General features: G+C 40.9%; 2 protein-coding genes and 1 pseudogene across 2 annotated transcripts; all 3 read right to left on the bottom strand.

Annotated features, from left to right (window-relative positions):
- Positions 1–2,082: 2,082 nt before the first annotated feature.
- On the bottom strand, positions 2,083–6,025 carry LOC127770301 (probable serine/threonine-protein kinase At1g01540). Its single transcript, XM_052295962.1, has 7 exons — positions 4,586–6,025; positions 4,073–4,177; positions 3,853–3,975; positions 3,616–3,786; positions 3,405–3,534; positions 3,109–3,318; positions 2,083–2,549 (listed from the first exon to the last, which is right to left on the bottom strand). The coding sequence occupies exons 1-7, from the start codon at positions 5,263–5,265 to the stop codon at positions 2,394–2,396; spliced, it is 1,575 nt and encodes a 524-aa protein (XP_052151922.1). The 5' UTR covers positions 5,266–6,025; the 3' UTR covers positions 2,083–2,393.
- Positions 6,026–9,101: 3,076 nt separating this feature from the next.
- LOC127770305 (uncharacterized) lies at positions 9,102–10,698 on the bottom strand (annotated as a pseudogene).
- A 416-nt stretch (positions 10,699–11,114) lies between these two features.
- LOC127770302 (nicotinate phosphoribosyltransferase 2-like) lies at positions 11,115–19,521 on the bottom strand. Its single transcript, XM_052295963.1, has 15 exons — positions 19,166–19,521; positions 16,498–16,642; positions 16,155–16,274; positions 15,924–16,058; positions 15,755–15,816; positions 15,458–15,533; positions 14,619–14,720; positions 13,846–13,962; positions 13,200–13,258; positions 12,598–12,772; positions 12,331–12,465; positions 12,153–12,251; positions 11,903–12,011; positions 11,644–11,756; positions 11,115–11,557 (listed from the first exon to the last, which is right to left on the bottom strand). The coding sequence occupies exons 1-15, from the start codon at positions 19,318–19,320 to the stop codon at positions 11,480–11,482; spliced, it is 1,680 nt and encodes a 559-aa protein (XP_052151923.1). The 5' UTR covers positions 19,321–19,521; the 3' UTR covers positions 11,115–11,479.
- Positions 19,522–21,056: the final 1,535 nt, after the last annotated feature.

Genomic DNA, 21,056 nt, shown 5'->3' with positions numbered 1-21,056 from the left:
TGGAGATGTAGTTCACCGTCGCCGCGCTCGCCCCCCGCTGCTCTACTCGCCGTCGTGCACGCCCGTAGCCCGCCGCCGCTCCGCTGCCGCGCTTGCCCACCGCTGCTCTGCCCGTCGCTGCGCTCGACCGCCGCTGCTCTGCTCCCGCGCTCGCGCACCATCGCTCCGCTCACCACCCACATCCACGCTCGCCCATTGCCGCTCCGCCCACCGCTGACCTCCTTCACTGAAGATGAGAAGAGAGGAGAAGGAGAAGAAAATAAAATATGCAGCTGACATGTGGGCCCCACATACTTTTTAATTTTTTTTGCTGACTAGGATGCCACGTCAGCGAAATCACCCATATATACTACCATAGGATCTTGAGTGCACGGTTTGATTGAGTTTTGGGGTACACATTTCTGGTTTTGTGGTTAAATGATCTCAAAAAAATATCGTTGTTAAGTTGAGGGACCTCCGGTAAACTTATTCCTTTTTTTTTTTGGAGAAGTTGGGCCGAAGCTATAGTACCAATCTAAAAACAAACTAAAATTGGTTGCATTGCTTAGATCAAGCAAGCGTACCACTGTACCGACAAGCTCTAAACTGGATAGCTAGTAGCTTCATATTTGGAAGAAATATATTTTTTTGTTGAAAAAAAACCACGGACATTTCAATGATGGTTTGAGGAACAACTGGGTTTTAAAAGCAAATACTATTCATTCATTATTCACAAACCATGGAAAACCGCTCTGTTATTCAGACTTTTACAAGCTGCAGCACTGAAGTGTCAGTACAACCTAAGTACCCGACACTAAAATAATTCTTTCTTTTAAAAATATAAAAATAATTACCCGAGTATATAAATTTAAAATTTATATTTATTTATCTTAAAAGATATCATTTAGTAGTTTAGGAAGTATGTTCGTTTGAGAACAAGGAAGTAGTGTTTCAAAAAGCTGAAACGAACTCGGCCTCAGTCTCGAGCTAGAGAGGAACACGACAAAGAGGAATAATGCAGCAACAGATGGCCGGAAAGCAACTCCCCCTCGCCGTCGGCGCCGGCCGGCGGCCACACGAGGGAAAGATGGCATCACGGACGGTACGGCCAACGCCACCGGAGGCGTAGGCGAAGCTGAGCTTTCACTAGGGCCCCAGCTTACTACTGCTACTGCTACTGCTACCACTATCCACCACCAGCCTACCGTCCATCCAGATCCTTTTCATCATCCGCAAAAACCATCCAACGTAGCCTAGCCTGGTCCGTTTGTTGGTCGCTGTCGCCTCGTGTCACATCACATCTGCTACTAATCCGGATTACTGCACGCTAATACTACTTGCCCCCGGATGCCATCTGTTAACCGACTGTCACCTGCATTTCCAGTCAGGTAGTACTACTGCCTCCGTTACATAATAAGTGTAGCTGTGCATTTCCAATGTTTAACCGTTCATTTTATTTAAAAAAATTATAAAATAATTTAAAATAATTAGTCACACATAAAGAATTATTTATATTTTATCATCTAATAAAAATTACTAATCATTAAAAAAATCAAATAAGATGAACGGTCAAATGTTTGATATAAACAATACAAAACTATATTTATTTTGGGACGAGGGAGTACTAGGAGTAGTAGGCACTGCATGTCTGTCTGGGTTCTTGCTTGCTGCTGGTGAGCTTGCCTGGAGCTGGATGCCACTCTGGAGTCTCTGGAGAAGATCTGAGTAGCAGGGGGGACAATCAATCAGTGGCTACTTAATTAAGCTTGCTGGCTTATCAAGCTTTGCTAAATAATGAGTGATTGTGTGTGCTATCAGTGTCCAGAGGTAGGTCATTGAGGCTCCATCATGTGACAACCAAGCCTTTCCTTTTCTTCTCCAGGTTGATGAAACAGCAAAATTCAGACTACTGTAGTGCTGCTCATTTCATTTTGTTACATACAGGAAAAAGAAATGTGGGCACACACCTGAGGATTCAGTCTGGTATATTGAATCGTCACAATTTAGGTGACAAGTATGGATCTCAAAAGTATAAGAAACTGAGCATTGTATGATGACTGATGAGCAAACTGGCATTTGGGGGATATATTGCTACATGGAAGGTTTTATCTAAGCACCGCTCATCAACTTTTACCTCAAGAGTAACATGAATTTGTCATACAAGAATTATCACTTAGTACATAAATATAACCAAATAAACCAACCAAAAAATCGCTATGGCTAACATACTAACCCAATAATGTACAGATGCTCTCACGATCTCGGCGCGCTCCATGTTTCCGCGCCCCAACCCTACTAACGAGCAGCAAATGAGCTGTTTGCAAGTTTGCGGCGTTCGGTTTCTTGATCAGGTGTAAGAATTCAGAAAAATCGTCGTCTTACTGAATTCAGAAGAATCACCATCTTGCTAATAGCTAGGCCGCCGCTTGATTTCTCCACTTGAAAGGTTCATCTTTCGGTTGACCTTTCGGTGTTTCTTTTGGCGTATTGTTCCCACTGCTATAACCAGCTTCAACTGGCGGTATTTCTCCCGATTTCACTTGACCTGGAGCTTTGCCACCGCGACGTTCCTGGCAAAAGGAGTCACAACAAGGTATCTTTATAATTTACAAGATTTCAGTGCTATAACAACTAAAAATGAAACTTTTCCCTGCTCTATTAATATATAGGCAAAGCTCCTGTCTTTTGTTTTTCAAAAAAGATTAAAAATGGAATTTAAGCACATTATAATAAATACATTTTGGTCGTTTCTTAAAGACTGACTTGGAACATGGCATTCATATGCACAATTTACAGGGAGAATGATAGGGCATCTCAAAATTGGAGAATGAAGATTTTGGAACCATGTTCTCCGTTGTCCAAGAAAAACAGTCACCAATACAGCAATGAACCAAAAGGTGACCTTCAAAAATATGTGAAAAACAAAATTGGGTTGGTATAATAATCTAAAACTAAATAGTGTGTACAGAACTCAACATGCTCACTACGATGTCATTTCTCCTTGGAAATAACTGTGCAAGAGGAATTAGGGGCCGCACAAGCATTGCAAATGATGCTCACGATTTTCAATATATAAAATGATAGGTACTGAACATAAGACAAAAGGAGCCACATGCCACGTTAACTTACATCTCTGTAGGGAAAATCATCAACTTCAAGCATGTGAATGACATGCCCAATCTTTGGCCTCTTACGGGCTTCTGGGTCTACACATCGCAGAGCTACTAACAAAGCCTTCTTCAGTGCCCTAGAAGTAGGCTTCTCAGTCATCTTTGGATCCAAAACCCCTTCAGAGTTTCGGTTGCTCACCATTGTCTTCAGCCATTCAACAAGATTAACCTGAAAGGATTAATGTGCTGATTTCATAGATGCATTTGACAAGATCTTAATTTAGAATCCTTATAACAAGGCAAACAATAACTAACCTCCCCTGGTGGTCTGTTGTAATCCACTGGTACCCGACCAGATATTATTTCCATGATAAGAATTCCAAAACTATAGACATCACTAGTTTCATTTAACATGCCAGTACCAGCATACTCTGGAGCTACGTACCTGCAAAGAACAAAAGATGCATAAGCACAATATTCATGTGTCCCGTACAATTATCACATTATAAGGGTGCTAATTTCTAACCCAAATGTCCCCATAACTCTGGTCGTTACATAACTCCTCTCTGAGCCCAAAAGCTTTGCTAGCCCAAAATCAGAAAGCTTAGCATTCCAGGTCTTGTCAAGGAGGATGTTGCTCGACTTGACATCACGATGAACCACCTTTGGCTCAAGTCCCTCATGCAGATACATTAAGCTGCACAATGTAAATAATGTTACCAATATGTCTATAGTCTATGGTAATGAGCTGAAAGATGCATACCCTTTTGCGGTTCCTAGTATAATCTTCATTCTCATATCCCATGTAAGAGGGCTTACGGGACCAACATCACCATGGAGCCATTGCTCTAAGTTTCCATTATTGACATACTCGTACACAAGCATCCTGAAAAGGATTTGTATAGAAAATATTATACATTGCAAGCTACTCAGTCATAGAATTCATTGATTTCAATAAGCACTAATGCTATACAACAAGGTACCTTTGGTTGCCCTCGGCGCAGTATCCCAGCAGCCGAACCAGGTTCTTGTGCCGCACCCGCCCAATCGCTTCCACCTCAACCTTGAACTCCCTCTCTGCCTGCCCCCTAACAAAGCAAGCATCAAAATTTTACTAAATTTGGCAACAGAGAGAGAGCACTAGAACGAACCAACACACGTCACACGCGACATATATTTCGGCCTCTAAAATCGACAGCTTCCACACAGAGCATGTGAACCATAAGAAAATGTTCAGTGCGGAACATGACATGATCGTCTCTACTACCCAAGTTCTCAGCAGAAATGTCACCATCTACAATTGTCAACATCTCCATTCAAGTAATGCTTAATGCCCTCACGAAACTAAGCAAGCCTTTCCTTAATGCTTAACCTTGAACCTACGCATTCTTAAAAAAGAGACCCAATTCGACACGCACTCTGCTGCATTTGCCCTATTATGCTTGAGTTCATGGGAAGCAGCAGCAGCAGCAGGTGGTAAGAGTGGTAGGTAGTACCTGTTGTTGAGCAGGTTCTTGACGGCGACCTGCGTGCTGTCCTCGAGCACGCCGTGGTACACGATGCCGTAGCCGCCCTCGCCGATCACCTTCTCGTCGGCGAACATGGCCGTCGCGTCCTCCAGCTCCTTGAGCGTGTACCAGTGGCCCCACCCGAGGTGGGACACCTCGGGCACGCCGGGCTCCGCGCCGCCGCCGCCGCCGCCACCGCCGCCGCCGCGGCTCTCCCCGCTCCCGCCGCGCGACGAGGGCCCCCCGCTCCGCTGGTGGTAGGGCGGCGGCGGCGGCTGCTGCGGCTGCTCCCGGAACGTGATGCGGTGCTCCTTGCCCGTCTCGATCTGGATGGATTCCGCCGGCGGCGGCGGCGCCTGGATTACCTGCGCCGGCTGCGCCTTGGGCGCCGCGGCCGCCGCGGCCGCCGCGGCGCGGGAGGGCACCTCCTGGATGTCCTTGGGCGGCTTGCCGGGGTGCTTTGGCGGCGCGACGGCGGTGGTGAGGTGGAGCACGGGGGTCGCCACGGCGACCCCTCGCCGCCGGCGGCGGCGGCGGGAGGCGACGAGGCAGAGCAGCGAGAGGAGGACGAGGAGGAGCACGAACGCCGCGCCGACGCCGATGCCGACGAGCTCCCACAGGTGGAGCCCGAACACCACCGTGCTCTGCGACAGCTCCGAGTCCGACATGGGAGAGAGAGCTCCTCGCCTTACCTCAAATGGCGGATCTCCGGCGAGCTCTCCCAACCAAAATCGGGTGCCAAAAAAAACCTGATTTTTTTTGCGCTAAAATCTACTTCTCCATCTCCTCATGGAATTGGGCGCAAAAAAGGCTGCAAATTTGCTCAGCGAATAAATGGAGTGGCCAAGATTGGATTTTCTTAGTGGGAAAAGCTGGAACTTTGAGAGGGGAAGAGGAGAGGATTTATGACAGAATGGAGTGATGGAAAAGTGGGATTTAAGAGGAGGACAAATTGGGCCCAAAACCAAAAGATTGGATTTTTGGGAAGAAACAATGTGTGTTGTGTGGGGGGTGAAGAATTTGGAGTATCTTCTTCTTCTCTTTGAGGAGGTGAAAACAGCAAACTGCAAAAAGGCAAAAGGTGGTGGTTCTCTGCTTAATCTGGTCCCTAATACAAAGCCTGGATTTTTCTTGGTGGGGAGAGGGGGAGAAGATTAGAGGGAGGAGAGAAAGGAAGGTGGTGTGGGTGGTTGGTGGTGGTGGTGGTGGTGATCTTTGGAGGGAGGAGCACAAGAAGCAACAAACAACAAATCAAAGGAGAGAAAAGAAATCAATCAGAAATGTAGAGGAGAAGGATGCAATTATTAGATGGAGTAGTACACTCTTGCAAAAGTGATAGTGAGTGTATAGGCAGCTGCAGGCTGCAGCATGTACTGTAGTGTGCACTGCCACTGTGTGTGTGTGAGTGAGTGACAGGGTGTAGTAGTAGCAGCAGCTGCCCTGCAACTGCAAGTGCAAGGCTGCAATATGCAATATGCAATATGCAATTTCTTTTGCATGTGTGGAGAATCGGATTTGGAGGCAGAGAAGTCAAGATTATCGTCAGTAATAAACAAATCAAGTCAGAAGAGAAGAGAGGCATGGGGGAATACAGAATACTGGTAGGATATTTTTGATGGGGGTATTTGGGGGAGGAGGAATGCAGGTCTTCTTGAGCTGCGGTGGGTGAGCTAGCGAACAGCACGTTGCCGCCAGATCCATGAAACCTTAGATTTATTTTGAGCCTATCATAGCTGTGTCAATATGGGGAAGAGCATTGTGGATTTGTGGTTACATCTGGGGAAATTTTTAGTAATTGGGATGGGACAAGGAAAGAGTTTCATGTAAGGTCTCTTTAAATTATAGGAATGAAAAAAAGAGAAATAGGAAAACATAAATATAAAAAAATATAAAAATTACTGTTTGATTGGAACATAGGAAAAACATAAGAATTAGATGAGAGAGATAGGCTCAAAGAAAAATTTCCAAGAAGTTAGAGCTCTTACTAAATTTTAAAAACATAAGAATTAGATGAGAGAGATAGGCACAAAGAAAAATTTCCAAGAAGTTAGAGCTCTTACTAAATTTCCTACAAAATTTATATAGGGTTGTCCATTCCATAGGACTTTCAAAGAATAGGATTCAACCTTTGTTTCAAATGCCTCCATTGGAAATTTTCCTATAGAGTTGAAGTTCTTCAAAATTTCTATGTTTTTGGGCCAAATCAAAGGAGCCCTTAGACTTAAGTATCGATGTTTGTACAACAAATAGAACATACTCCCTCTATCCCATAATATAAGGCATGGTTAAATTTGGCACGATCTACAAAACTAATATTTATCTTATAATTTCTCATATATTATAAGGTTTGTAGTAACAAAATTATAACCATATAAAAGGAAATTGAAATGTCAATCCAATGATATAATTTTTAGTAAGTAAAATTAAATTTATATTGTACTAAATGTTGGTCAAAATATTTTGAAGCTGGAATCTTGAAATGCGTGGGCGCCTTATATTTTGGGATGGATGGAGTATTATATTAGGGTTTCTCTTCCATAGAAATATTTTTCACACTACACACACCTACTGTGTTGTATCTTTCATTGTAATTAAAGGGTTTTTTTACGAAGCATATTATATATGCAGACAGAAAATAGATTTTAAAGTATAGGTTTTATCAAAGTTATAATTTTGATGCAGTGGGATCCAATAATTTAGACCAGAGGCTATGGAAAGACCTTGATTCGTTTTGAAATTAACCTAACCAAGGGTAGCCAGTAGCCACCATGAACTATGGAGGAAGAGCATTGTGGTTAGATCCATATTCTCAGTAATCAACACAGGGCAAGGAAAAAGTTTGATTCAGTTCAGACATAATATTATTGTGAACGCCTACACGATAAAGCTATCGTGTAATGTTTTTACTACTAAAGGTTTTTTATTCGGGAAACATTCTTGATATACTTGATGATTAGTTTTGGCATTAATTGTTACTCTAAAATTTTTGCGGTATTATTTGAATAGGACTAAATTCTTGTTCTGCTAGAAGTTACTTTTTTCTTTCTTTTGACCATTAGTGTAGCTGTTGCTAAATTGCTTATTATAAACCCTAAGGCTTATTAGCAGAAAAAAAATCTATACGTGAATTTTTAAATATGTATTACTACTGATTTAAAGGCCAATGCTGAAAATTAAACTATAATAAAAATATTAAAATCAACTTTAAATTAAATTTCAAAATTTAAATTTCGGCTATGGATATGTAATGGTGAAGCTGAAGCTTGTGTTCAATCTTATTTTAGTACTCACCGACTCACGTGTGTGTGTTCGCCTGGATTACGTGTGCTGGTGCATGATGAGTAACCAACAGCCTCTACACAAAACTTGTGTGTATTGTACCAACAGGATGCAAGGACGTATTTATCTGCATACGGTTTAGGTGTCCGCTTTCCCTCCATTATAGCCTTGAAGAGAAGTTGCAAATTAATTGCATATTTGTAGGCTTGTACTAGCACATTTCTCCTTGCCACAATGGTACTCCTGTCACTAATCACTTTGTAGGCTTATGGATTTTTTTTCTTTTGTAGAAATTTTGTTAAAAAGCAACTTCACAAAGTAGTACTACTATTGAACTTACAGGCCTCACATAGGAGTAGGACCTTAACATTGATATTACATACTACTCCATAAAACCTGTAATCATAGGAGTACCACATAAAACCTGTAATCATTGCAAACATGAAATGATCTTGTGGATGGGAGTAACCCAATTCAGCTCAATCCATTCATGTTGTTGTGGATCTTAATTCAATCCATTCAGGTTGTTGTGGATCAATTCAACTCCCATGTCCATTCATTCATAAAGTTCGAAGCTAATATCCACCTATATCAAACAAACCCCGGAAGTAGACAGTACATAAACGCAATTCAACGGCTAATCATAAATATTCTAAGCAGTTAAACTAATCATACCGACATTACCTACAAAAAGCTGCTGAATTTGGTAGTACCACTATTAATTTAGTAGTAATGCTAATGCAGTAGTCCTTGAAAGCAGAAACGATGTACTGATGACAATGTGGGTTCCTAGGGAGAAGAAACAGTGCATATCTGCGCTGTAGCAGTTCGTACATTCATCAGTCCGTTGCCCGTACAGGGTTTGGAGGCTGCTTTATTTTTCGATAATGGGAAAATCTCGGCTTTCGCTTTAACAAAAGCTGCAGCGAAAATATTACTACAAGGTTGACAGTACATCCATATACTACTACTTCATCACAAACAAAAAGGAAAGCCAACATTGGGTTGGAGCCTTGGAGGCTCCTGTTGCCAGTGACTCAGGGCTTCCACAATGCGCATAGGTGGTATTCAACCTCACCCAGCCTCAGCCAAGATTCCCCTCCATGTTAGACGCTACCGTGACCAAGTGAGGAACGGGGAGCTAAAATGGGACACACGTTCTTCATCAGATTCGTCAGGGAATAGCTAGGATTTTCCAGGCATCCGCACAACCGCACCCCCGCTGCTAGTTGTCGTTGCCTAGAACAGCAGGCGTCGGCGAGGAGAGGGGAGAGGGATTTGGCACCGGCGAGCTGAAGAGAGAAGGAGATCTGGTGAGCCGTTGTCGCCTGCAGCTGCTCTGCTCAGTGCCCTCACCGCTGCTCCGCGCGACGCCCTCACCGCTGCTCCGCCCCGCTCCATCGCCACTCAGCTGGATCTGGCCGCCCTGAAACTGCACCGTCGTCGCTGGATCCACCGCTCCGCCCACTAGATATCCACGCCAGAGCTCCGGGAGGAGGGGAGCAGCATGGCACGCTCGAGGTGGGACTTGGTGGCGGTGAGCCCCCTGGAGCGGGAACGCAGCAGCAGGGCCGCGAGATGTAACCGCACCCGGGCCTCGGTGAGCGGGAGGAGCGACGAGGCGGGCGGCGGGGCCAGCGCCACCTCTAGGCACCGCGTGGCAACACTAAGGTCACGCCGCTGCTCCGCCTCCTCCCGCCGCCGACCTCACGTGGTGTCGTGCCGCCAACGCTCGTTCCCCGCCGGCGCATCGTTGCTCCATTCCCCGCTGGCACATCTTGGTCTCCTCTTGCTTCGTCCGACGGTGGGGAGGGGAAAGGTAGAGAGAGAAGAGAAATGAAAAGTGAGAAGAGTGGTGGGACCCACTATAATAGATGGAAGGTCACATGCACTATGGAGGGTGTTGCTTACACGGTTCCTAGCTTAGGTGGCGGCTTTGGCTTCTCAATTGTGGTAGCTGCATTGTGAATGGCCTCAGGGGATGAACAACACTGTGACATGGCGAGTGGTACAATTTTTTTTTACGCTAGAGGCTGTTACGAATATCCGGTCCCATCATTTCACTTATTCGGGGAATAAGCAAAATGTCATATTGCAAACTAAAAATAATTTGTGAATAAACTTTTATATACGTGTTCTTAACGATCTAAAAGCAAAAGTTAAAAAAAATAAACTCCGATGAAAAAACTCCAAATTTAAAATTTAAAATTTAATTTTTGGCTGATAAGTATAAGTATAAGTGAAAAAGATTAGGCCGATCAAAGATACCACTCGAAACCACTTGCATTATGGTAGAATTGTTTTTTTAATGAGTGGCCGTAGGTTATATGGTATTTTAAAACCATTTAAATTATGAAAGCCCTTAGCGAGGTACAACTTGGTATTTGTTGCTGAGGAGTATGTTTTTAACCTTTTATTTTTTATAATTAGATCCCGTATGCTTGCAAAATCCATTGATTTCCCAGTTGCACAATACCCATTAAGGGCTCATTTGATTTGGAGGAAAAACATAAGAATTTTGAAGGATTTCAATTCTATAGGAAAATTTCCTATGAAGGCCTTTAAAACAAATGATTGAATCCTATGTTATTCTTTGAAATTCCTAGATTGTAGAAAAAAATTTAGCAAGAGCTTCAAACCTCTTAGAAATTTCCTTTTGAATCTATCTCTCTCATCCTATTCCTTCCTTTACTCTTTTCTGTATTTTGCAATCCTCAGTTTTGTACTTACATTTCTATTAGAATATTGCATTTTTCATATTCCTCTATTTTTGCATTCAATGGGGCCCTAAATGGTGAAATGAAATAGACGACCTACTTGCCTCCACTTATTATTGGCAAATGAGGAGATATTTTTCCCTTTTTTTTCTTTCTATGATATCAATAATGGCAAATGAGGGAATGGTCAAGTGACCATGGTTGCCAACTTGTCTCCACTTAAATACCTGACCAGTACTCCTATGTTCAGCTCTGTTAATGCAATGGTAGTTGGGAAGTACATCACCCACCTTTTCTCAGCTTGTGCCGTTGACCTCATTATTCAGAGATCTTCAATTTTCCTTGTACCATGAACAATTGAACACGAGGAACCCAGCCCAACAGCCGACACAGGGTGCAACTACATTTTTGTTCTGCTCAAGTTTCAACTCTGAATCTTATAAATCAAAACGAAAAAAAAACACTATGAATCTTACATGAAGTACGGATATTATACCAATGCTTGGCTGCCTTAGTTTCTGAATCAATCACCTGCAAATGTTTCTGGAAGGACAAAGGGGGCATGATCTCAACCTTTTACAGCGATTATTTGTTCTCATCATCTCATGGACTCAAATCTCCAAAAAGGATGTTCAATTCCATAACGACGTATAGTACAATGGATCATGGATGTATAGTCAGATAAGTTGGCCTGTCTCTATACTGATAACTAGTTTGTACTAATAAAAATTGGGGAGCAAAAATCCTAAAAGGATGGGCCCATGAACTGACGATTTCTTTTTTTTATTATTATTTTACAACAGAGCTCTACTTTTCTTTGATGTATTGCTATTTTGCTATGCTTCAAAGAATACGCTTCTCTGTTTTTCCCAACTTCTGTAGAAATCTATTGTAACTCTCCTACTGGCGCCTCATTCAGCCAAAGGGAATGGATAAACTCATACAGCTTTGCACTCACACTCACCTGCTCGAAGTAAAGATTTTGTAAAAAAAAAAAAAAAGGAACTGAAGGAAGCAAAAAGGGAAAGAAAGATTGAAACGAAGACAAACCTTGTAAGGTGTTGGATTTAACCGCCTGATGTGATCTGGTCGAAGTTTTTCAAGCTGTTGCATGCAGCGCCCTCTGATCTCCTCTAGAGAGGGTAACTCTACCCTAGGTTTATCTGCAAGGGACACATATGCATATGTAATTGTTGCACAATAAGCAGTAGGATAGAATACCAACTCTGATTAGTTCCTTTTACAATTCAAAATTAGCCATGTCAACTGAAGAACTTATCATTTTTTTAGAAAGATCCACGATACATACTTGATGTCCCAGGCCAGTAGCATTGTAGGAGCTCCTCAACATGCTGGGGGACAACATATGCTCTCTTGGATTCAAGGAATGGATGACGACAAAGGATTCGTTCTCCAGCCTGAAATGTTAGGTGTAAACAAGATCAGTTTAATAATCGAGAATAATTACTGTAGATAAAAAAAGGGTCAGCAAAGGATATAAGTGACAGCAGCATTGCATGGTAGCAAATAGGGATAATTTGGACAATATTCATAGTTACCTTCGGTGATGGTTCACTTTCACGCATCATGATATCTACTAAGGGGTAGCCTTCTTTGCCATACAATCTGAAACATCGCTTTTTGCATGGAATGGATACCTGGAACCCATCATGACACTATAAGTAAACAAAAAGAAACGAAATTCTTTGTCAACATGAAAAGAAAAAATAGACCCACTTTAGCCACATCCTCAGAAAGTTTGATACGAGGTCTACTGTTTATCTCAACTAGCTTAAAGACACAGCCAAGAGCAGCCTGGGAATAACATGTTACTAGATAAGTTCCAATACCAAAGGAATCAACTTCATGGCCCTGAAATAAATAGAAAATTTAAATCATATTAGAAGGATTAGAAATAAAAACAAGCCCTGTAGTCCACAGGAGCACACACAAATGCGCCAGATAACATAAATGCCACAATGAAGTTCTTGGCAATTTTATTACCTGCTTGTTCAGGGCATCAATTGTTTCCTCATTCAGGTCATTGCTAGCAGTAATTATCATCTTCCCAAAAGCGGGTACATTAAACTCCTTTTCTAGTGTACGGAACACTTTACGGGCCTCAATAGACAAATAGGCCAGATCACCAGAATCTAATCTAATACCAGATGCCTTGTACCTACAAAATAAGTTTTTTTCTTTTCTATTAGGCAGTGATCTTTATAAAAATTGATGATTCAAATATTTAATGAGAAAACAATAAGCACATGATGCATTATATGTTTTCTAATGTTATAATAAGAACACACATGTTAAAAACTAAAAATTTGCAAGTATGATGGCGTCTAGAGTACTAAGATATTACAGATTATTTTGCAAGTATAGATCATAATGATTCAAATTTAGAAAACACAAATTTGATATAAACTTGTACCATCTTAAATTGGATCGTATTGGGTGAACTTTGCCTTAATCTTTAGCTTCATTTATATTTTCTGTAAGCTTCTGTCATGTAAGATCTCCATGAGAAGATAAGCTCCAATTCAATCGAGCTTCAATCAAAATGCAAATGTACAGTAGCCAAGGATACGTTTGATTTGACCTACCCTAAGTCATGGAGTGCTAGCGCTACTGCACAGAAGTTTGGAATTCCACTTCGCATAACCTGAAAGGGAAAACTTATGGTGAGTTAAAGCTAGAGAACATAGAACGTGCATGTGCGGCTTAAATGCATTGAAAATCTGCACGCCGCTAAAGAGTTACAGACTTACAGGGTACCAGGAAGGGCATGTCACTACGCACAGCAAACTATCAAATGATATGAAACAAAGGTTACAGAAATATGTACACACTTATTGTTCAGAGTTTATGCATCCATTGTTCAGAGTTTATGCATCCTGGAGGAGTGCCAGATTAATTATGACATTGAAATCACCATAGTTTAACATCATCATCAAGTCTAAATACTTGCACACTTAAAACTGGTTGCATTTCTGTTTGTAAAATCCAGGTTGCAAAACGATCAAAGAAAAATGATTTTTTTGTAAAAGAAGCCACTGAGAAATGCTAGCATAAAAAAGGAAGACTCCAAAGGACAAATATGAGATTTCTGTCAAGTTGTTTATTGACGAAGTATGATATGTGAAGTTCCATACCTACTTTCTGTTTCAAAAAGAAAAAGGTTCAGAACTACTCACTCATATATGCATCTCAACAATAAAATGATTGAAGAACATCGCAACAACAACTTACATCATATGTGTCCACGAGAGCTAGAAAATTGGTCGGAAAAGCCAATGCATAGGATGCAAATGCTGCCAGCTCGCTTTGATTTGTCTCACCAAATACACCACATAAAGAATCTGCTAACTGAAACCAACAAAATAGTAACACGAGGGTACTGTAGCAAGTAAAAGCAATGCCACAAGGTTTTACTGTTAGAATTAATCTTGTTGTTTATGTTTTCATCATATTCAGTCATGTGTACGTAGTGGTTTGAGTCCAAATTAGCTAGTGTGTTACGTGGCGTGGTGAGCTGATCAGCCGTTAGTGAAAGCACGAAGTGTGTGCAGAGAGTTTGGTAGATCAGTGCAACATTAGTGTGCTAATTGGAGTCAAAGGACATAGCTGCATGTTGATTTGTTCTGTACGTGCATGTAGGAACGATGAGTGGAGTCTGAACTACATACACGGGTCATTAGTTAGTGAGTGGAGAAATTAGTGCGTGCATGCAGGAATAGTGGAGGTGATCCTGCTGCATACTCGTGGAGTTAGTTGTGTGGCTGATTGACTGGCCGGGTTGTGCGGCTAAACGTGGCTAAGTGTGTGTGCGTGTGGGGCTATTTAAGCCATGTAATCAGCCTGTTAACTAGTGTGGTGAATAGAAGTGCAGCAGTGTGCGCGTGCGCATTTGCTGCTGGTGTGCAGTGTTGAGACAAATTCTTCTCTGGTGTGTGCCTTCCAGTTAGAATTATCCATCGTGTGTGTGTGTGATCTTGTGATCGAGCTAACATTTACAGCTATACCTGAATCTTTTGAAGCCACTCTTTTACCAAACTAACAAAATCTTTGCAGACTCTTGAACCATCTTTGCTCTTGAGGGACTTGTCTGGGATCTCATCAAGGCTCTGAAAGGGTTGAAAGAATTGTTAACTCAGGCAACAACTAGCAACAAGTGGTATGAAAATAGAAAAAGTCTCCAGAATGTATGATATCTAATATAACTCTCTATTATTGCAAATACAAGGGATAATACAAACTGTCGTGCACATCATACGTTAATGGCAGAAAGAAAAATAGTTGCTATGCTGGTAAAAAAATTATCTATGTACCTCAGACAGGAAATATTCAGTAGATCAGCAAGCTAGGAATAAGCATAAAAATAACTAGCATGGCTAACAAAGGAGAAAAAACAAAGCAAGTGCAGGTTATTCAAGAAAACAAAGACTAGGCATTAAAAAAAACAAAGACCGAGTATCCATCATCCAACAGACTAGGCATTAAAAAAAATCATAATTCAGGTGCCCTTTTTCTTTTTGCATCGATTATAATCTGGATTCAATTGCCACAATAACTAACTGTTTGTTTGATAAAATGCAACATTTTGTAACACCAGGCAGTCTCAACTGTCAACTAGATAATTTGAGTGAAGAAAATCACATCTTTCAACTTGAAACTGACACAACATTTGGGTTCATCTACTGATGTGGAGAAGAACTAAAGTTGTCTTTAGTCAATGCAACCACAGCATACAAACTTCAATAGAGACATAAAGTGCTCCAATTATAGAGGAGAAAATACTGGATTACGTTTGTTGACAAAAAGGATTTTTCTTTTGCGGTGACACAAAAAGGTATTTACTGACCATATATGAGCTAACATAAGCATGAGAATGTGTTCCGCGAAGTGGTATGCCAAACAGATTTCCAGCCAAAACATTACTGCAAAATAATGAGAGGACGACGAATTAAATAAATGGTTTACAACAGTAGTTTTCACATTCTGAGGACGAAAAACAAAATTTTGTTGAGGGAAAAAGGACTAAGCAAGGCAAGCATGCTTCAAAATATACTTCTTTTGAAAGTATAGTTGCAAAGAGGTAACATGGATATGCAGAATTTATAAATGAAATTTGTAAATGGAACCATGGAAGAACTACCACCTGGTTGCATCAAAACCTCCCATGAAACAATACTTTGAAGCACTTATTGCACCGTCAGGCCCCTGTCAATACAAATCCACAGCTATGTTTGATGCACAGAAATACCAAATACTTGTGTACCAAACAAAAATCAAAATGGTAGTGTAAATGGGATGGTTCAAGATCACACCTGTGCACGTCTCAAACCAAATTCCAGTAAAACTTTTGATTTTCCAGCAACATGGCGGTGTCGCGCAGCATTTGTTGTTACCAAAGAGGCATAATTGATAAGATTTACAAACGGTGTCTCAAGTAGTTGGACCACCTGATGATCCATGCAAAGTTCTAGTTAATGTTCAAACCAGAAGTTCATGATCAACATGTTTTAGGTACAACAATTGTTAAGGGACTCTGTACTTACAGCAACTGGACCCTCAACTCGCATCAAAGGAACTTTTGGAAAAACCACTGAACCCTCAGGAATGGAGTACACCTCCACATCAGAGCAGTCGGTTTTCCTGAGATAATCAAAGAACGCATCCTAGAATCGCATATCACATCAGTAAATGAACATTTATCATGGCAAACAACTAACAAGTGATACATTAAAGATCTGACATTTGAAATGGCAATGTTTTTGTAGACTATGCTAACAAGCCTTTCTATAAATATGGCAAATTTATAGGATTTCAGATAGTATAGCAGCTTATATCAGAACCATATGCCACTTTAAGACAGAAAGATAATTTTATGTAACAGCTTACCTCACACATTGGCATGACTGATTGCAGGAACAAAATGTCATCTTCTGTGAACTTAAAATTTGCAATGAACTTAATGCATTCTTCAAGACCAGCAAAAACAGTGAATTCCCCACCAAATGGATTTTTCCTGAAGTACAGATCAAACCTATAAAAAGAAATGGAACCAGGTCAGCATGAGGTCGACCAATGTATGAAATGCTAGTTACATTCCCTGCTTTTCAAAACAAGGCCCATAGTTTCTTAAGATCCTTACAAAATATAAGGAACGCATGCAAATTTATTGATGTTTAACACCTCTATTTAGCACATCTTCTCTGACCTACATTTATAAGTAATGTCCTCAGCCTCACCAGCTATTCTCTCTCTCTCACTCATTCCCAAGATATTTAAGTGTGGACACATGGTCATTTGTCTTCACTTTCTCTTGGTTTCATATCCTTCTTAATCCTAATGCCCATCCAAAACAAGCCTTGTATCTAAAGAAATAGGCTCTCTCCATCCATAGTTCAGCATTTACTGAAACTGGTCCATTCAGTCAATAATTTAACAGAGAAGTATTACTTCCAACTTCCAAGATGAACTAGACAAAAAAAAGTGTTTATGATTAACGGTACACTAATAGTGCACAACGAAAAAACACATGTGATGGCTCTATACAACATTTTTAGACAAAACTGCTTTTTAGTAACTTAAAAGAAGTGGTTCTGTGTCAAAAGGACATAAAAAGGTAACTCGATATATCTAAAGAGCTAGCACATTCAATTAAATCTGCTTTTAGTAACTTGAAGAGAAGTGGTTCTGTGTTATGCCAAAGTACTTTTCAAGTTCCAATGGAATACACAATCAGATACTGCATCTGCATTACTACTGAATCTATAAATTAGCTGGTAGATTCTGAGTCTGTAAATTAGTTGGTAGATTCTGAATCAGTGGACATAAATCCCAAGTACCTAAAACCAAAGACATAGCAGACCCCAGAGAAATGCTCAAATCCATAAAAACAGAACTTGAGAAAAATGCATTTCACACAGTGACATGTTCCTTAGTCTTTAGTGTTTTTTTGGATTACACCCCACCTCTATCACACATAAAACTAAAAAAACAAAAGGATAATTATCCAAAATGTGATAGTAATAAGTATAACCATAAAGCATGTCCCATAGCGTAGTGATTCAGAAACATATATGCCATTAGTTTAGGAAAAATCATTAGACATCATAGACAATTATCACATGCAATACAAATATAGAGCAACATTATCTTTATTCCAAAGTTGGCTCTTTTGTATCAATATTCATATGTAGTTTTGACAACTCCCAAATTTTGCATTTTCATGTTGTTCCCAGCAAATATACAAAAGTGTGACTCAGAGGCGAACTCAAGATTTCAGCGTAACTAACAGAATATTCTTTCAATAAAAACGCTATGTTTTGTAAACTTCCCAGCTTCCGAACAAGAATCCTCAAACCCACATCACCTTTTATATTAAAAAAAAATAAATGAATAAGACAACAGATAACAGCCAAATCAATTAAAATAAGAAACCCAAGAACCAACAATCTGATTTGTTTACTCAAGTAGCGAAGCACATTAAATCTACTTAAAATCATCCAGATTTTCCACTCCATTTGGCTCCATCTGAACCGTTATTAAATAGCATTACACCATATAGAAAGTGCTCCACCTACACACTAAAACTCATGGACGGCGCTGGCTGTATGACATGCTGTATGTTGTGGTTCATCACAAGAAGTAATTGATATGTACTTCACCGATAATCACAAGGAACAACAGCTTTGGAACTACGTTGAGATAAACAAAATTAAATTCCAGGTTTATCAACAGAGTATAATATCGAGGGCCCACGTGGAACCAGCTCAATTGCTCAAACTCCAAACAATTGAAAGACAACTCGAACCCAACTTTGGAATTACGCGATTATAAATAAACCGGTACAAACTGAAAAACGGCTTCCAGCATATACAAAGTCGACCACTGAAAGCAACATTAAAAAGGTCCAACACACAACTTGAAGAAATACACGAATATAAACAACAACAAAAAAAAAAGGAGAGCCACACACAACTATTCCTAAATCGTTTCAACAATAGTGACATCATATTTCAAGTAGTATAGTATGCAATAGAAATAGTGAGAATCTTAGACCTCTGACAAAGTGACAAGGCAGAGATGATTAAAAACTGCACAAGGAGGGGGGAGAGCTTCCCGAAGCAAAAACCAGGGTGCCAGCTCAGACCTCAGAGCAGTACAGGTTAACCACCAACTTACCGTGCACTAAATCAGTACATCTCAGCAAAATAAATAAAAAATAAAAAAATCAATATGAACTTTGAAGAAAAAAACAACTGTACGAAAACAAAATAAGTAAATTAATAAAAATGAAACGATCTGAACAGAACGGGAGGTGGGAGGAAACCATCGGATTGGCAGCCGCAAGAGGAGAATGCAATCATGTACACCGCGAGGTAAAAAATCACACCGGAAAATCCCACCTCTCTCTCTCTCCCAATCCATAACCCCAACCAACCCCAGCGCACCAACTCTCCCCTAGATCACCGCCGCCTCCCGATCCAATCCAATCGGCGCAGCCCAAACGAGAGAGACGTCGGATAGGAGGAGGAGAAGGAGATGCAGAGGGGGCGCTCACACGGCTCGGTCGGCGTGCTTGCTGGCCTTCCAGTAGGCGTAGGCCATGGAGAACTGGTACTGATCGGTGAGCAGCGCCGTCGCCATGGGGTTCGTCGGCGCCCCCACCCGACGCGCCGCCGCCTCCGCCGCCGCCGAACCGTTGGCGCCTGCCATCCTGGAGTCCGGGAAGAGGAGGACTTCTAGAAGCCGCCGCCGCCGCCGCCGCCGCTGCCACACTAGGGCTGGATTGGCGGCTGAGGCGTGGGGAAGCTTCGCGGGGAGGCGGGAGGAGTCGGAAGAAATTGGAGGCGGGGAGGGGAAGGAGGAGGAGGAGACGCGAGGCGAGGCGAGGGACCGGATTGGAATTTGGGAGTTTGGGTGGGTTCCGGGCCGCTATTTATACCCGGCGGGAGATTCGCGGGCGTACGCCGCTGCAAAACCTACGATGACAGCTGGGCCCCTTTTCCCATTTCCTGTATAAATACGAGTACTTTTAATACTATTAAATGTACTCCTTATTTATACTTGTAGTGTTTTTAGGCTGTCAGTGATAAATAAATTTAACATTTCTGCCAGCACGGAGTACTTAGAGCACCCTCAATGGTAAAGTAAGGTGCTATCTATAAACCTCTCAACAATAGACTAGATTAATAGTAAACCATCTCAATAGTATGTCTACATGGGTATCTATAGCTCTCTAATACATTGCCTCGTTTTTCTCTATAGACTATCTTCAGGTTAATAGATAGCTTTGCTTTCTCTTCATTTAATCTCTTTCAAGTAAGAAAATATGCTAATATGGATCTCTTATAAATAGCCTATAGATAATTGTTGTGGGTGCCCTTAGGATAATTTTGTGTCGGCCCCGTTCGTTTCCTCTGGAAAGGTTGGATTAAGATTTGGATTTTCATGGCACACTTTTAAAACCGCTAAACGGTGTGTTTCATGCGAAAACTTTCTATATGAAAGTTGTTCTAAAATATCAGATTAATCTATTTTTCAAGTTTGTAATAATTAAAACTTAATTAATCACACATTATTACTATCTCGTTTTACGTAAAACATTTAATCTTTATCTTTATATTCATCTTCAGGAAATTCAAACACCACCGGCAGTAATTACTCTGTCCCACTCCCACACAAACTTTATTTCTAACTAAAGATTTAGACAAGTACTTGGTTAATACATACACTCGAATGAACTTGCAGGATGGATGCTAATATGTACAACAACTTACAAGTTGATTATTCGGATAGAATAACTTGCGTAGTAGTAGTACGTCCATGTGAACCTGATACAAAACAAATCGCACATGAAAAATTGATCAGCAATAATGCAAGCTAGCAGTTGTTTTGTTTTGTTTTTAAAAAAATGTACACCAGTAGTGGAAGCACCTGCAAAAGATTGCAACAAAATTATTACTGTTAACTGCTAAGTTCTAGTACAAAACTGAAATTAAACTAGCGTGCGCAGGTCTACACAACTACAAACATCGGAGCATGCAAAGGCGTTATCAGGGTGCGCCATGCTATATAAAATTTGCTTCCGTCGATTGTTTCGGCACACGCTTGCACGGATTAGATAAGTTATTGTACCAGAACGGCAGAACTAGCAATTTACAAGCTGATACTTATTTATTTATAATCAGCACATAAGCACATGTATTGTGAGCATAGTTTACTCAAGGTATAAAGGCTCCCATCGGATGGCCTAATCAGCCAAAGAAAAAGCCAAATTTTAAATTTTCAAGCTTAATTTTAAGATTGATTTTAAGATATTTTTAACGTAGTTTCTTTTTCAACATTGGCGTTTAAGTCACCAAGAACACATTTATAAAATTTTTACCTACAAATTCATTTTTATTAGGAAATAAGCTAAATAATGGGGACCAACGTTCTGCACGGATGAG

This window comes from Oryza glaberrima, chromosome 4 (assembly GCF_000147395.1).
Source record: "Oryza glaberrima chromosome 4, OglaRS2, whole genome shotgun sequence".
NCBI classification, from domain to species: domain Eukaryota; kingdom Viridiplantae; phylum Streptophyta; class Magnoliopsida; order Poales; family Poaceae; genus Oryza; species Oryza glaberrima.
Note: the sequence above shows the minus strand (reverse complement) of the source record. Positions and strands in the feature narration are given on the sequence as shown.

What these genes read in the sequence shown, in the direction of transcription:
- LOC127770301 (XM_052295962.1), bottom strand. Translation starts at nt 5,265, where the DNA reads ATGTCGGACTCGGAGCTGTCGCAGAGCACGGTGGTGTTCGGGCTCCAC. An exon ending in AGAGTTATGGGGACATTTGG is followed by an intron (nt 3,535 to 3,615) that starts GTTAGAAATTAG and finishes TGTTCTTTGCAG; the next exon opens with GTACGTAGCTCCAGAGTATG. An exon ending in ACAACAGACCACCAGGGGAG is followed by an intron (nt 3,319 to 3,404) that starts GTTAGTTATTGT and finishes TAATCCTTTCAG; the next exon opens with GTTAATCTTGTTGAATGGCT.
- LOC127770302 (XM_052295963.1), bottom strand. Translation starts at nt 19,320, where the DNA reads ATGGCAGGCGCCAACGGTTCGGCGGCGGCGGAGGCGGCGGCGCGTCGG. An exon ending in TTGATGCCCTGAACAAGCAG is followed by an intron (nt 12,466 to 12,597) that starts GTAATAAAATTG and finishes TATTTATTTCAG; the next exon opens with GGCCATGAAGTTGATTCCTT. An exon ending in TAAATCCAACACCTTACAAG is followed by an intron (nt 11,558 to 11,643) that starts GTTTGTCTTCGT and finishes TACTTCGAGCAG; the next exon opens with GTGAGTGTGAGTGCAAAGCT.